Source organism: Daphnia pulex, chromosome 10, assembly GCF_021134715.1.
Source record: "Daphnia pulex isolate KAP4 chromosome 10, ASM2113471v1".
NCBI lineage: Eukaryota > Metazoa > Arthropoda > Branchiopoda > Diplostraca > Daphniidae > Daphnia > Daphnia pulex.
Window position 1 is genome coordinate 3632605 of NC_060026.1, and position 15473 is coordinate 3648077.

The following is a 15473-nucleotide window of genomic DNA, read 5'->3' on the forward strand; positions in this document are numbered from 1 at the left end:
TCAAGGTTAAATTTGCATTTTTAAACAAATAATCGTCACCTGTAGCCGGTATTTTTGGACTCATTGACCTCGTCTGATGTGTTCGTGATGTTTACAGTGTTCTTGTAACCTCTAATTACTACCTGCCATTTATTTGTCTTCTTCATTACAATTATTCTTTAACCTGTTTTTCTTTTTCAGTCTGGATGTTGCCATGTGAGCAGTGTCAGAGATCAAGTGGATATAGGTAAAGGAGTAGGTTGTTGATCCTCAACTTTACCAACAGTGGGGAAGGGGTCTTTCACGATGAATGGCGAAATCCCTACAATCCCCATTATCAGCCTGGCTGGCATTGCAAGTCTCAGCGACTGTAAGTTTTATTTACACATTAATTTTTTGTTTGTTCTGAATCGTAAAAACTTCCTATTATTTATTTATTAGTGCTACCTGAGATGCCATTGCCGGTGCCCCTGGCTTCCACACAAGCCAGTCGTTCATTATTTTTCCATCCAAGAGTCGCTGAGGAAGCTCACAGTCTCCTGTCTACTCATGATGATGCCTTGGCAGCTCAACTTCAACATGCACTCACCACGACCTCTTATAATCCCCAGCACATAATTCTAAGGTACTTTCCACTTCATACAGCATATTTATCTTCATTTATTTAATTCATCGACAAATTCTGTTACACATCCAGAGATCAACGCTATGAGAATTTCAATCACCCGGAGCTCTCACAACCCCAACCTGAGTTACTGAGTGCAATACTGCTGCGAAACCCACACGTCTTTCGTCAGCAGCAGCAACAACAACATCCACAGCCATGGAATAGCAATCAGAGTACTGTGCATCCCCATCAGCAGCAGCAGCAGCAATTCGTGTACAATTCTCAGCAGCAAATTGGTTATGCATCACCTGCCACTCATGTCGGGGCTTATACACCAAGTGGCAATTCTGTTCAGGTAGAACCAGAGAATTCTTTTGCCAAAAGTAGCTGTTTTCATGTTTCATTTTTCATAGGGATATGCTCCTCAGCAAAGTCCTGCTCCAGGATTGCCCGCGCAAGCCGCCATGAATTACGTTCCCCAGGGGAGTCCATATTCCACGCAGACGAAGCTTTTGGCTGCGCAAAACAATGTATATCCTCAGCAGCCACAACAAGAGAACTACAATAGCCCAAGCTGGGGGTATGAAAAACCCGTTCATACTCCAGTACCAGCCCAGCAGCATTGCCAGCAACAACAATCCCAGCAGCATTATCCACAACATCTTCCTCAACAACCGCAGCCAACACACCCTGCCATGCCTCTTGTAGAGCCGCAACAGCCACAACAATATAATCAGCAACAGCAAATCCATCCGCAGCAAATCCAAGAGCAGCCTCCGACACAGCATCCAGTTCCACAACAGGCTGCACAACCCCATTTGCCGGTATACAACCACCAAGAGTTCCCCAACGCGATAACTTCAACGCGTTCACACGAAAGAAAAGAAACTGATAAATCTACGTTCCAACCCCAACCCATCGTACCTCAGCAGACAGCGAATAGCCAACCGTTCACTGCGTCCGTTAAAGTGGATCCCATCGCTCTGTCGTCCATGAATAATTCCTCACAGCAAAATAATCGGTACGTAATTTCATATAATCCTTGGTGGTCTTGTATCTTTTTTTATTAATAATCTTGTTCCATCAGGATGTCCAGGAATCATAGTAGTGGGCGGCCGTCCTATAAAGAAGACTCGGATTCTGACGGTGGAGGACGTGGAAAAGGAAGTGTAGTTGTGAAACCAGTGGAACCAGTGAAGGAACAAAAGCCAATTGTAGAGGAGAGTAAACCCAAAGTGAAAGTGCGGAAAGAAGACAAAGACAGAGAGACTCCTCGTAAAAGAAAATCCACCGGCGGTGAGGTGACGACACCGAACAACGATGAAGTGGCACCGGCTCCAAAGAAAAAATTGAAAAGACTGGAGCGAAAGGTCGTCCATGACGAAGGCAAATTGAACGCGGAAGAACTCATGGAGACAAATACGTTTCAAAGATTTACGCGCTTAGTCGAACACATTTTCGATGCTACGGAAGATGCTGATCTTAATGCCCCGGCTGATCTGGATAACGACACGGATATACCTCAGGAGGCAATGATTCCCAAACAGCAACTCCACGATTTGTGTGCAGAAGCAGCTAAATTGAAGGTATATTTTTATTTTCTAGCCGATAGCGTGTTTTTAAACTTTTTTTTTTTTTTTTTTTGAATTGTAATCTCATTTCTTACTTAGTCAATGGGTGCCATGTCAGCTGTTCCCCCCCGAGAGACTTGTTCGGTTACTCAATCTGCTCGAAAAGAACATACGTGATGGAGCCAAAATTTCCCTTCTCGGTATATTATCGCAAAGTTCACTTATTGAGTCCCATTTTCATAACATGCGCCTGTCGAAATTACAGGGGATCCGGATGAAGATGAAGAGGAGAGCAAATTGTGGACGGAATTGTCTTCTGAGCGTGTACTCCGAGCTGTAGAGGCGGCGCTGGCAGCCCTTCATATCCTTACAGCGCCAAACATGCCCAAGCGAGCCTACCTCGAAGAAGTCATTGAGAGAATTGTTCAGCTGGCCAGGTTCCAGTTGCAGCATTCCATCTATCCGGCATATGATCCAGTATACCGGACCGAGTCCAAAAAGGATGTCACGATTTCAGGTATATTTTGATTGATTGATTCACAGACGCACGAAATCCAGCATCGCTTCATTGGGCTTTACAGGCGGAAGTTCAAAGAAGAAAAGGGCCCACGTACGAGAAGTGCGGGACAAAACTGTTCTATTGGTCTATCATAAAATGGTGGGCCTAGTCGGTTTGATGGCTGAATTGTTGGCAGTCCAGACGTTAACGGATACAGCTGTACTCCATCTTTCAACCGTAGGTGTTGCACCTTTCTTCGTCGAAAATATTCCAGAATTGCAGTTGTCCACTTTGAGGTATAAATTTGTGATTTTTAATGGAGTCATTATGAGCAATTGTTAATGTTTTTGTTTTGTTTGTTTTATTTTTTTTTCGTGCCGGATATAGATTAGTGACGACGATCTTTAGTCGCTATGAAAAGCATAGACGATTGTTGCTCGACGATATCCTAGCTTCCATCGCACGCCTGCCCTCCTCTAAACGAGGACTTCGCACTTTCCGCCTTAGCGCCGAACAGCACATACAGATGCTCACCGCCTTAGTCCTTCAGCTTATACAATGTGTCCTATGCCTCCCAGAGAAGCTAGGGGCTCCTCCGGGAACAACCGTTTCGGCTGAGGACGTGGATAGCTCTGTCTTGGTAGGCTAATCTTTTTCTCCCCAATTTCTTTTTGTATGCTTGTACCTAGAGAAGCTTGTCTAAACTCAAATTAATGTCTTCCTTAGGCAATGGATCCAGAAGTAGTGGTGAATACAAGATACGACACCGCAGTCCGAACAGCCGCCAATTTTCTATCGGTCTTTCTCGGGAAATGTGGAGATAAAAACAACGAGGAAGTTGATTATCGTCCGCTGTTTGAAAATTTCGTACAAGTAAGAGTTATTTCCAGGAAAAGGTTAAGGTCAAAAGTATCTAATGAGGGTTGTTTTCATTAGGATCTCCTGAGCACCGTAAACAAGCCTGAGTGGCCGGCCGCCGAGTTGTTATTATCACTGTTGGGCAAGCTGTTGGTGCAAAACTTTAGCAACAAAAATGTCGATGTGCTGTTGCAAGTGGCATCCCTAGAGTACCTTGGCGTAGTGGCAGCTCGTCTCAGAAAGGACGCCGTCAGTTCTCAACTTAAAACGGACACTATCGATCAATTGCTGAAGCAGGTTCGTGAAGATGAAGCTAACAACGCGGTGGAAGAATTCAAATCGAAAAAGCATAAAAAGAAGAAAAAGAGCGGAGACAAAGATCACGAGAAAGAAAACATACCAGCAGATAAAATCGAGGTACTTGCAAAAAAAAATTAATAAAAGATGGTTTGTCATTTTTACTAGATCATAAGCACAAAAGATTAATTGCAATTTATTTTGTTTTTAGGTTCCTCAGTCATTGTTGCTCGATTATCTTGCTGTCAATTCTCAATGTGATCCTGCAATGCTTCATGCACGGCATTTCTACGTCGCTCAATGGTACATGGATATAAAAAACAGTGTGACCAAGAGATCCGTTTCGTCAGAAAATATACCCGAAACCGGTGTTGAGGAACGACCGAGGATTAAAGAAACACCTAAGAAAAAGAAGAAGAAGAAAAAGCGTAACCACTTTTCTTCATCCGAATCCTCGTCTTCGTCCTCGTCTTCTGAGGACGAAGACGACAATGCCAAGAAACCTGAACAGGAAAACACTGCCGCTGATTGCAATGACCACAACCAATCCCTGGAAATGGCCGATCGGAGAAAGAAGCTACTACTCTCCAAAATCAATCCTTTCCCAGAAGCAGCACCTGGTACAAGAACGCAGGTTTTAACAACGCCTCTAGATGCCGAAAGCTCAGAGCTTATCACACGTTTTTTGGCTTCCAAAAGACAGTTTTCTCAAAGCTTTGACTCGTATCTCAAGCACATTTTGAAGGTAAAAAATAAAAAACTCTATCCGTATTACGTGTTTTGCTCAATTGCATCACTTTGTATTTTTAGGTCTTGACGGAACCGGCTATCGCTGTGCGAGCCAAAGCCATGAAATGCCTGACTCAAATCGTTGAATCGGACCCAGTCGTCCTGGCCCGGTCCGACATGCAACTTGGTGTTCATCATTCTTTCCTGGACCAAAGTACAGCAGTGACTCCAGTGAGAGAAGCAGCTGTTGATTTAGTAGGAAAATTTGTCCTATCACGCCCAGAGCTTATTGACAAATATTATACCATGTTGTCTGCGCGTATCTTGGACACGGGAGTTAGTGTTCGCAAAAGAGTCATTAAGGTAGTCATTAGTTATTTATTTGATAATAATGACTCAAATGTAATGATTGCCAATTTTTTTACCAATAGATAATGAAAGACATCTGCACCGAATGTCCCGATTTCACCAAGATTCCAGAGATATGCGTAAAGATGATCAGAAGAGTGAACGACGAAGAAGGTGGCATCAAAAAGCTGGTCATGGAGGTCTTCCAAGCTATGTGGTTTAGCCCAGTCAGAGATAAGCCGACACTTGACTTTAATGCTTTAATGAGAAAGGTACTCGAGTTCAATCCCATCAATTGGATTTCGAATTTCAAGTTCATTTTTCATGCCATTTCTCAGGTTATGAACATAACTGACGTCGTGGCCGCCTGCAGAGATACCGGCTTAGATTGGCTTGAGCAACTGCTTCAACAGATGTTTCGACCCAAAGAAGACAAAGAAGACGTGACAAAAGCGAATGTTGAACCTTCCAAAGCCCTATTGATGGCCTACCAAAAAATCGTTGACTGCTTAGTCGAAAATATTCTCCGACTCGAGGAAGCTTCTCTTGCTCGAGGCCCCAGTTCCGGTGAGTCCATAATTAATTTTTTGAATTAAACGAATTTTATAACGATTTTCTTTTCCGTGTGTAGCGGGATCGGCGGATGGGAAAAACTCAAATGGCGGAGAAACGAAAGGAGCTTCTCAGCGATTAGTCGCCTGTATGACTACGTTATATTTGTTCGCAAAAATACGACCCTTACTACTTGTGCCACATGCCATGACCCTTCAACCGTACTTGAGTCTTCGCTGTAGGACTCAGGGTGACTATCAAATTATTAGTGACGTTGCCCGGACATTGGAAGTAGTAGTCCCCTTGCTGGAACATCCAAGTGAATCTTTCCTCGCTCAACTGGAAGAAGATGCTGTCAAGTTGATCTTGCAGCATGAAAAGGCAGTCGTAGCGGCTTGTTTATCTTGCCTTGGCTCGGTTGTTAATCATGTCACACGGAATTTCAAGCTCATTCGAGACTGCTTCCGAAAATATTTCGGTCCGTTGACTGAATACAAGCTTATGCACGAGAGAGACCCCGACAATCCGCGACTCGTCCAACACCGGCCTTTTTTCCGAAGAGCACTTTTCACCGTGGGATTGCTACTGCGGCATTTCGATTTTACAGACGAAGAGGTGATTATTTTGTTTGATTGTTTTGATCTCAGGATTACCGTGTTGAAACCTTGTTTAAATTTTGGTTTCAATGGTTTCAGGTGCGTTACGGGTTACCTGACTCTACCAAACAACAAGTGATGGAGATACTTCTTTACTTTGTGTGCCAAAACTGCACTGATATGCAGTTCTTCACTCTTCAGGTATTTAGAAAATATTTCTTAACTTAAATTTGCCATATGTAATCTTGAATTTGTTTTCCAGGCTATTGGTTCTGTTTGCATCAGGCATTACGACTTCATGTTGGGAGAATCCCTGAAATCAGTTTATCTTAATGTAAGTTAAAATTTGTGGTAATCGTAATTTTCATCAGGCTCTTACTTAATTTTCCGGCTCTTTTTCTTTATTTAGCGTTTATTGGAACCTTCTGTTGCCTTGCGACTAAAAGTTCAAGTGCTAAACAACATCGAAACATACCTTCAGGTATATTTCTCCTGTGATTCATAGTTCCTGATTAAATTGGTTAATACAACATTTCTCTGTAGGAAGAGGAAATTCGAATGATCAAAGAAGATCAGCAGTGGTCCAAGACGTCAAAGAAGGAGAATCTCAAAGAAATGGGAGACGTAACCTCTGGAATGGCCAGTACCGTCATTCAACTTTATCTAAAACCAATCCTTGATTGTTTCTTCCATGGCGCGTCCAGTGTTCGACAATCAGCTTTCAGAGTGACGCAGTTGATTCTTCAGCAAGGATTGGTAGGCTTGTTTGCATTCTTGATTCTCGAATCAATGCGGCTTACTCAAGTGAAATTTATTTCCAATAGGTTCATCCGGTGCAAATCGTTCCATACTTGATTTGCATCAGCACTGACGCAGAGCGAGTATCGCACGCAGCAGACAAACAGTTGCAGGAAATAGAAAAAAAGTACCCTGGATTCATTCACATGAAAGCGTTGCAAGGCATTCGACTATCTTACCAGTTACAGTCGCTAATTGAAAGTGCTCCAAAAGAGAATTCTCCTGTCCAGTCAGCTTCAAAGTATGTTTTCGAAATGATGAATTTCTAATTTGTTGGCTTATTAAATTATTTTCAATTTACAGGAGCACACCGGAGACTCCTAATAAGAAAATCGGTACCAAGTGTTCTGTGGCTAGTGCAATACAAGAAAGCCAAGGAATTGCTCGTGGTTTCCGGCTCAGGGAAGGGGAACACCCGTCTGCTCTCAATGGTTTCCTCTATTCCCTTCTTCGCGGTACTAAACAACAGCGAAGAGCTCTCGTGCTTTCTATGCTCAAACAGTTCGACGAGACCTCGAAGAACCCTCTCGCACAGCTTCTATACTTGGCAGACAATCTAGCTTCTTTTCCTTATCAGGTAAAATTCGGAACGCAGTTGTTTGGTTATATCGTTTCATTATTCCGTCAACATAAAAGTAATTATTGTGCCATTATTTAACAGGTGATCGACGAACCGCTCTTTTTGATCCATCACATTGACATTATGGTGTCTGTGACGGGGTCTAACCTCTTGCAAGGATTCCGAGAATCTCTGCTCCCCAGTGCTGTACCTACTAGTCCGGAGGAGGAGGAAGACGATGAAGACATTGCATCCATCATGCAACGGCTACCTCCAGACACAAGACCATTCGAAGAATTCTTGACGGCTGCTCAGGGTTGTCTCCTCCTTCTAATGCTTAAACAACACCTAAAGGACCAGTATGGCCTGACGGATGCCAAAATAACCCAGTATTCACCGTCAGAAGGGGCAAAGATTTACGAGAAGAACGCACCAAGGAAACTGGTCAACATATTTATGCCTAGACCAACTCTACATGCGTTGAAAGGTATGGAAACACCAACTAAGCCTTCCCACTTGACGATAAATTAACCTGCTTTTAATTGTTCAAACAGAAAATCTCGGCTTAGGTGGATACTTGGAGGTGTCTAGTAAACAGAGTCTGGTGGAAAAGTATATCGAGTTCAAGCAGCTCATGCTCAAAATTGATCCTGCCGAAGAGGACGAAGAGGAGAGACTGGCTTCCGCCATGCGAACCTATCAAGTTACCGAATCACCAGTCCCGACTGACGTCCCCGCAATGGGAGTGCCCATTTTTGGAGCAGCGCCGCCGATAATACCCGGCGTGGCGCTTATGGGTGCGCCGTCGACACCAATGAAAACCCCTCGATCAAAATCGTCGAAAACTCCGAGATCACCAAGAGGCGAGAGACCAAGAGACCAAGAGACAATTTTTCTCAAAAGAGTTTAATTTATTATTCAGCTGGTTTTCCCAGTTGCTATAATCCTCTTCTCCCAATTTAGATTACCCTTCGTTGATCTATGATTGTTTATTTACTTTTTTTTTCTTCCATTGAAAGAACGATATCCTTTTTTTTGTGTGTGTAACGGAAAAATGCGTTGAGGTGTAATTGCGTGTATGTATGTGGGCGTGTACCGTATTTTCTACTGTACCATAATTATGGACGTACGAGTTTATTGTATTTGAAATATAAATCGACACAGTTTTGGAAGTAGTGATGTGTACCTACAATTGCTAAAATATGAGAATAATTACTTCTAAATACTGTTAACTCCCTGGCTCATCGTTCTAATACTTGCCGACGTTCACTGTCGTCAAGTGCGCTTCAGCAAGTTATCTTGCACAAACCTCGCAAACCGGAACGGGGTGCCAGCATTGAGTTTTTCTTAAATCTTCCAATGAAAGAATATCAACAAATATTAACACTGATTAGAAGAAAAACTTCACTTATTTCCAGATTTCCTCCTCATTTACATTTGTTCTATTATTAGTGCTAAAACTAGATGTCACATGTCACAAATATTATCGCAGTTAAAATGGTATTGGTAACATATCAGTGGTTCGGTGGGTGAATCAGATAACGGATCAATTTATATGCAGAGCACCCGACGGTTCCGAGTTCGAATCACAAACATGTGATTAATAGGTGCAATCCATTTTTTTTTCTCGTTTTGACGGTTTTGTATAGATAAACAAGCAAAATCACGTGATGGCAGCCACTTTATTATAAACACTATTATAGTAATTTTTATAATAAAGTGGCTGCCATCACGTCACGTCATCACCCCACTCTTTATTTTCTCCCCCAGCCAAAAAGAGATATGAAAAGCTTTTTATAAGATCTAGTACGCCCTCTTATTTGTCATCCCACGATTACGTCGATCGAGTTCAAGTTGGAACAAGTTGAACCAAGGACGTGTAACAAGAACAAAGTTCGTTTTAGCGCTAGATAATAATGGAACACTTTCCTTGGTTCCTTGAAACCCACCCCCAGATTAGTTTGGAAGAAAAAGACCATTTCTACCGAATAGAAATGCTCTATGCGAGAAACCAGCAAGTTGTTTTTATTGTAATTTTTACAAATATTGTGGGAAAAAGAATACACAAATTGTGCCAACACTTACCGATGATCAAAAGCACGTTACGGGCCTGCGATAAAGCAGCGGAGGCTCCAAGCTGACAGCTTAGCAGGGAAATAATTAGAAGTAACAACATCCAAGAAAAATATAAGAAGCGATTAATTCCAGGCCAGCAGAGACTGCCATCCATCATCATCATAAGACGGGCGGTTGGGATCTAACAGCGTGCCAAAAAAAGCCAGACTTTTTGCCAACTGGTTTGACACTAATTCTAGTCGTCGGAGCCTAGGCTACATTTTTGAAATAGGGGGAGCGCTTTTCGCCACATCAATCCCGTCGACCGAAAGTAGAAAACAACCGACAACTCAGCGTGTATAAAATGAATCGTGGCCTTGTATTTGATCCTGTTTGCAGCGGGAAGTTTCAGCGATCAACACCAAGTGAAACTCATTCATTTCAATCACCCCGATGATTTATTTATTGCACCCGGCGACACGTTCGTCGTCCACACAAACCAGACACCCCTAAGTCGTATAAGTTTAGCTCTAACATTTTTTTTTCGTCTCCTTCGAGCAGCAGCTATAGCTATATAGCCCAGTCGTCGCCATAAAAGGCTCTCTGGGTAATGTAATATAGCAATTCACATTCATTACACCCCGTGAGTCGGCGAGAGAAGTGGAGAGCGGCGGTTATTTTACCACGTCCCAGCAGTTTGGTGGACTTTTCCCACTTACTTTCAACCCAAAAATAAAGTTTGGGTGTATTGCGGTCATTACGTGCCTTATATTTCCCCCTTTTTTTTTAGAAATCGATATTTGGTTCGTAAATTGTTTTTATTTTTGTTTTGTTTTCAACTGATTCTCCCGGTAATTTTAAACGCCATCTTACGGTGACAACTCGAAGCGGATTCATTTTGGGGTTGCAGCTGTCATTTTGGGGAAAAATTGAACTGTCAGCAATTGTGTGTGTTTTGTTTGCCTGCTGGTATTATTTTTGGGTGGAGAACGTCAAAACATTGGCGTTCATTTATTGCATTTAATTCGATTTGGGGTGACTTACGCTAATTTGTAGAGAAATATGGCACTCTTAGAGTTTTTCGGCTGTGCGTTTCTCGCATTTGGCCCGCCACTAGCCATGTTCCTTCTAACGATTGCTAAGGACCCTATTCGAATCATCATTCTCATAGCCAGGTAAGGTTTATTATCAAACTTACATGATGGTGTGATGAAATTCTGATTAAATTTATGTTTTTCACCAGTGCATTCTTCTGGCTTCTGTCGCTGTTGACATCCTCGCTGCTATGGTTAGTGGCAGTCACGCTGCACAGTCCAATTGTTGTGGGTGTTATCTTCTCTGTTCTGTTTCAAGAACTCTTCCGGTATCTAATATACTTGCTGTTGCGCAAAGCTGAGGTTGGTTTGAAGAAACTCACAGAATCTGATACTGCCATCATAACCAACAAAAACATCTTAGCCTATGGTACTTGACTCGGAAGAGATTGACACAAATGTAGAAGTTGTTCTAATCTTCTGCTTTTTAAATATTTTAGTTTCAGGTTAAGGCTTTGGCATCATCAGTGGAACTTTCTCCCTAGTCAATGTTCTAGCTGATGCCACTGGCCCTGGAACAGTTGGTACCTGCATGGTGATTCCAACCTTTTTTTCCTCACTTCAGCCCTCCTAACGCTGTGCTTCATCCTCCTACACACAGCATGGGGAGTGTTATTCTTCCACGCATTAGACAAGAAAAAGTACTTGGCGTTGGTGTGGGTGGTGATGTCTCATCTACTCGTCTCACTCCTGGTAATTCATTATTTCTCACTACCCAGTACCCAATGTCAAAGTAAAGTCTCTCCCAGACACTGTTTCTAATTGCACCAAACTGATTTGTTTGAATCAACTAGTTTTGAGCGCTGTCAAAAAGTTTGGCGAGTCCCTTATTTGTCACTGCTGCATTGCTCATTTTACGTTTTTGCTTTTCAGACTCTGATGAACTCGTCGCAGTTATACTTGGCCACAATCCTGCCCGCCTACGCAGTCCTGGTTGTCACGGGTCTGTGGGCTGCAGGAGCGGCGGGCGCCTCTTTCACTTCGCTCAAAAAGTGTTTAACTAGTCCGCCAACGACGGTCCAGGTACGCATTGAGGACTAAATAGGAAAAAGCCACCGGCATCCACCATTCCCCACACGTAAACTTTCATCAATACTAAAGCATCCATGCGGATCTTTTCCGTAATAATCTCTGGCTAAACTTTTGTTTTTAACAAAAACTCGGAGCAGCGAGTCGACGTCCGCCCCGTTCTTAATTAATTAATGTAACCATAAATACACTTTGAATGATGACGACCAAAACTAGCGCGGTTTTTCCTATTTTTCTTTTTTTTTCTAACAATCTACTCTAAAGACGGTACGTTCAAAAGCCCCCTGGGTCTAACCTCCCTCACCCACATTTGTAATAGAATAGTTGCTGGCAGTTGAAAGTTTCGGGCCTTTAGAGCGTTGAAAACATAACACTGTTCTCTTCTCTCTCTCTGTACGAGTAAATATGTCGAAAGTTGGTTTAGATTATTAACGCTCTCGTTCACCCATGCACTTGCCGACAACTCTTATATATAGCAGTGGTATCTCTGTTGTCGGCAGATGAAATAATAAACGGAAAAAATACAAATAAAACACTTGGAAATCTTGTGCGTAGACTGGCGATGGCGATCAATAGCTCGCGAAAGCAAATCGTGGGGACGAAATACCGGTACCTAGTTTATATATGCAAGAGGCAACCAAGTCCACACGCTCCCATCGACTCGTTACGTACGAGCTAATGAGCCCTGAGAAAGTTCAATGGCATTTCAAGAAAGACTTGATTGACCCCCGTTACGTTGTCCCCCCTAGAAATAAAAAGACCTAGCCATTTTAGACATAGGAAAATAGTCAAGCGATCGTCATATTGTTCATGCGAATAGATAGAAACTGGCCCAGTGAAAAAAAGGACGAATAACAAGATGGTGTGTGTTAGATTGACTTGTTTTCCCCCCCTTTCGCTTTCATCTCGTGTGCTGCTGGCCTACGTGTTCAATCGACATGATCGACATTCATCTCGGGTCGACTTTTGGGCTTCTCATTGCACTTTGATGTCACTCGACTGTCCTTTCAACTTTCGGCATTTTTTTCCGCCTATATTCACATCAGACGCGCCTTTCATTAGATGACGTCGTCACCTACAAGCCGTGTCGATCAATTCCATCAGGAATTATTAAGTGGGGCGCTATACCTCTGCAGCTACAGAGTACACACCTTTTTTTTTGTCTTAAAATGTAATTTATCGCCTTTTTTATTCTCTTATTCGGTTGTTTTATTTTCATTTTTTTACAGAGATAATTTATAAGCCACTTGATCTTGTGGACGTCTTGATGGATGTTTTTCTGTCTCTTTCGTCTCGATCGACCGGCGTGAGCTTATTTCTTTTCCCTCTTTCACGGCCGTGTATTGGGGCCAAAAAATGCGGGAGTCACCCGTCTGCTTCTTCTCCTTCTGCGGGATACATATAATCTTCCCAAAGTGCACACGATGTGCCGGTTGCCGCGGAACGCCTCGCGTGTACAGGTGAAAAGACCTCTCTCGTTCATTAAATATTTAAGGTGGAAACAGTCGACTTACGATATGACGTTAACATTTGCCACTATATATAACATCCACACAGCACAGCACTGCACAGCACAGCACACACCCCCACGCAATAATCGAATGGTTTCTACCGACCCGGTGAGTTTGCTGATATACAAGGAGATGATGACAGCAACCTGCGAGTATACGTCCGCATAATACATCTTTAACTATCTCATTTTATTTGGTTTCACGACCGAGTCACATGCGAGACCCAGACATGTCGCGGGGGTTAAATCTACTATGTAAGTACTACTAGCAGTTCAACGGGGGAAAAACAGAAGAAGTCAAGATGCTCTTAAAGTCTGAAACGCTAACCAAGTGGGAGTCTGAGGATACATAAGTGAGACATCATTAAGCGGGGTCGAAAAAGAAATAAACTCGGCGAAAACTTTGACATTGTAATCTTGTTATACAGTCCCAACTATACATATAATACTAACTGTATATATCTAACTATAGTATACGGTACTAGTCTGTCCATTTTATTATTTCCGTTGGTGCTGCTGTCGACTTAAAACGCTGATGGCCTCTTTAGACCATCTGCAACTTGCGTTGTTTGGCTAACGAGAGAGTCCCGACGTGATACAATGACGTCCATCAGTGGCGCCCATCAAGTTTCTACTCCCTCCATCTGCAGGTATATGTATACATGTGTACATTCTTCTTTTGTGTCTGTCTGCCTGTGTGTGTGCCGGGAGTATATCCCACGTATAAAGGGGGGGAGCTACACGAAAAAGTTTTCCGGCCAGCTCTTTTTCTCTCTAGTTCGTTACGCAATCGATCCCTATCTCCCGTTGGAAAATGAGGATCTCTTAAGTTCATCATCAAAATGAAACCCCCCCATCCTTTTTGTTATCTCTCTCTCTCTATATAGGCGTTGAGATGGCGAAGGATCTGGTCGCTACTGCGCTTGCCCCGACCATCCCCAATTTTCTCTGCTGGGCTACTAGTATGTAGGAATGGAGAAAGAAGCTGGCCCGCCGTCATAAAAAAAAAGCCGTCGGTATCCCCCGCACACACACACAACGCACAACCAAACTGTTTCTGTCGATGTGTGTGTGTGTGTTGTACGCCCGTCTCTGCAGCCCCTCACCCCGGCACTGGGATAGTCGTCGCCTCGTGCCGCCACCGCTTCTATATAAGAACCGTGGCAAGGAGCCCGAATGCTCTCAGTTGCGGACGGCCAGCGCTTTGGTAACAAAACGTCCATCCTGCTGCTGTCCGGGTTTTATTTTCTCCCATTTTCTTCCTATCCGTCGGGCGTGTGTGTATGTGTGCTGGGCAAAACATTCGACCAAAAGAAAAAGGAAACGGGCCGTCCCCTACTACTACTACTCCTATTCTATACTGATCCTCTTTACTGATCGTTTTTGTGGCTTTATGCCGGCCTGACTCTCAAAGTTTTATTGGTAGAACGTGATATCGTGACTCCCGAACTTTGCTTTCTTCTGACTATTATTTTTTGTGTTTCGCTTTTTTTGCGTCCAGCTGGAGAGAAGGAGGAGGTTCTCTCTCCGATGTGTGTGTGTGCTGTGCTGTGCTGTGTAGTCGTGTGATGGTGTGCTGTGCCTGTGTGCGTGTGCATAGTGCATAAGTGTGAGTGTGCCTCCTTTGGCTCTGTGGCCGCCCACCGCCTCCACCAAATTCCGGCGTCGTTATTCGCAACCGGGCTCGAATTGTTCACCGGTTATTATCAATTCCCTGCGCCCCAGCCCGGCCCTGGCCGGCCTCTCTCTCTCTCTCGTCGCAGATGACTTGGTTTTGAAACGAACGAGCGGATCTCACACCCGCGCCGGATATCATACCGACATTTTGATTGTTGCCTATTACTAAACGACCCTAAATATTCGCTCGTTTCTTATATAAGATATTCGTGGTTATCATCAGTGAGGTACGAGAGTGAGCAATATACTTGGCAGTCAGCTCATTATTAACCACACATCACATCCGAGCCAGGTAGCTATATTATACTACTATATCTAACGCTGTATCTCTGCATTTATATAACTATGACTTCCAAATCGTGAATACTGAATCGTCTAATTTAAAAAAAGGCTGGCAGCTTTTTGAAGGATATAGCCTCGAGGGGTCAGCAGCAGTACGCGGGCTTATTAGCGAGATTTGGCCGGAACGAGCCAAACGAGCGTTGCATTGGGGTAGTAGCTAGAGAGAAACGGACAGACGGACCGGGTGAAACACAGGATGACGTTCATGCTGGAATCGAATTTCAGGTTCGGTTGGCTTTCTCTCTCTCGTCGCTTCATTATAGCCACAGACGTACATACATGTACTACATTTATACGTATACACTCTTCTGGTTGCTGCTGGTTCGGCTGGAGTGTTTTGTTTGTTTGCTATAGTCTATAGATCCACACGACT

At 43.4% G+C, this 15473-nt stretch overlaps 2 protein-coding genes and 1 pseudogene across 3 annotated transcripts in view; all 3 read left to right on the forward strand.

The window, feature by feature from the left end:
- Positions 1 to 5: 5 nt before the first annotated feature.
- Positions 6 to 8568, forward strand: LOC124204846 (nipped-B-like protein A). The gene is given in 26 exon segments (XM_046602067.1): positions 6 to 104; positions 181 to 349; positions 421 to 604; positions 677 to 941; positions 1000 to 1607; positions 1674 to 2172; positions 2257 to 2280; positions 2282 to 2357; positions 2423 to 2674; positions 2739 to 2952; positions 3044 to 3296; positions 3383 to 3529; positions 3593 to 3931; positions 4023 to 4556; positions 4622 to 4903; positions 4972 to 5160; positions 5227 to 5455; positions 5520 to 6055; positions 6136 to 6237; positions 6299 to 6370; positions 6446 to 6517; positions 6580 to 6792; positions 6861 to 7075; positions 7138 to 7411; positions 7496 to 7880; positions 7948 to 8568. Coding segments are annotated over 25 exon segments (6384 nt in total). The 5' UTR covers positions 6 to 104; positions 181 to 285; the 3' UTR covers positions 8304 to 8568.
- A 1792-nt stretch (positions 8569 to 10360) lies between these two features.
- LOC124204847 lies at positions 10361 to 11783 on the forward strand (annotated as a pseudogene).
- Positions 11784 to 14233: 2450 nt separating this feature from the next.
- The window catches only part of LOC124204848, a 41737-nt gene continuing 40497 nt past the window's right edge, over positions 14234 to 15473 (forward strand). The window contains exon 1 of one of the 2 annotated variants that reach the window (XM_046602069.1): positions 14234 to 15050. The gene's annotated coding sequence lies outside the window, so the exon portion shown is untranslated. The remainder of the gene's footprint in view (positions 15051 to 15473) is intronic. The other variant, XM_046602073.1, reaches the window with a different exon arrangement.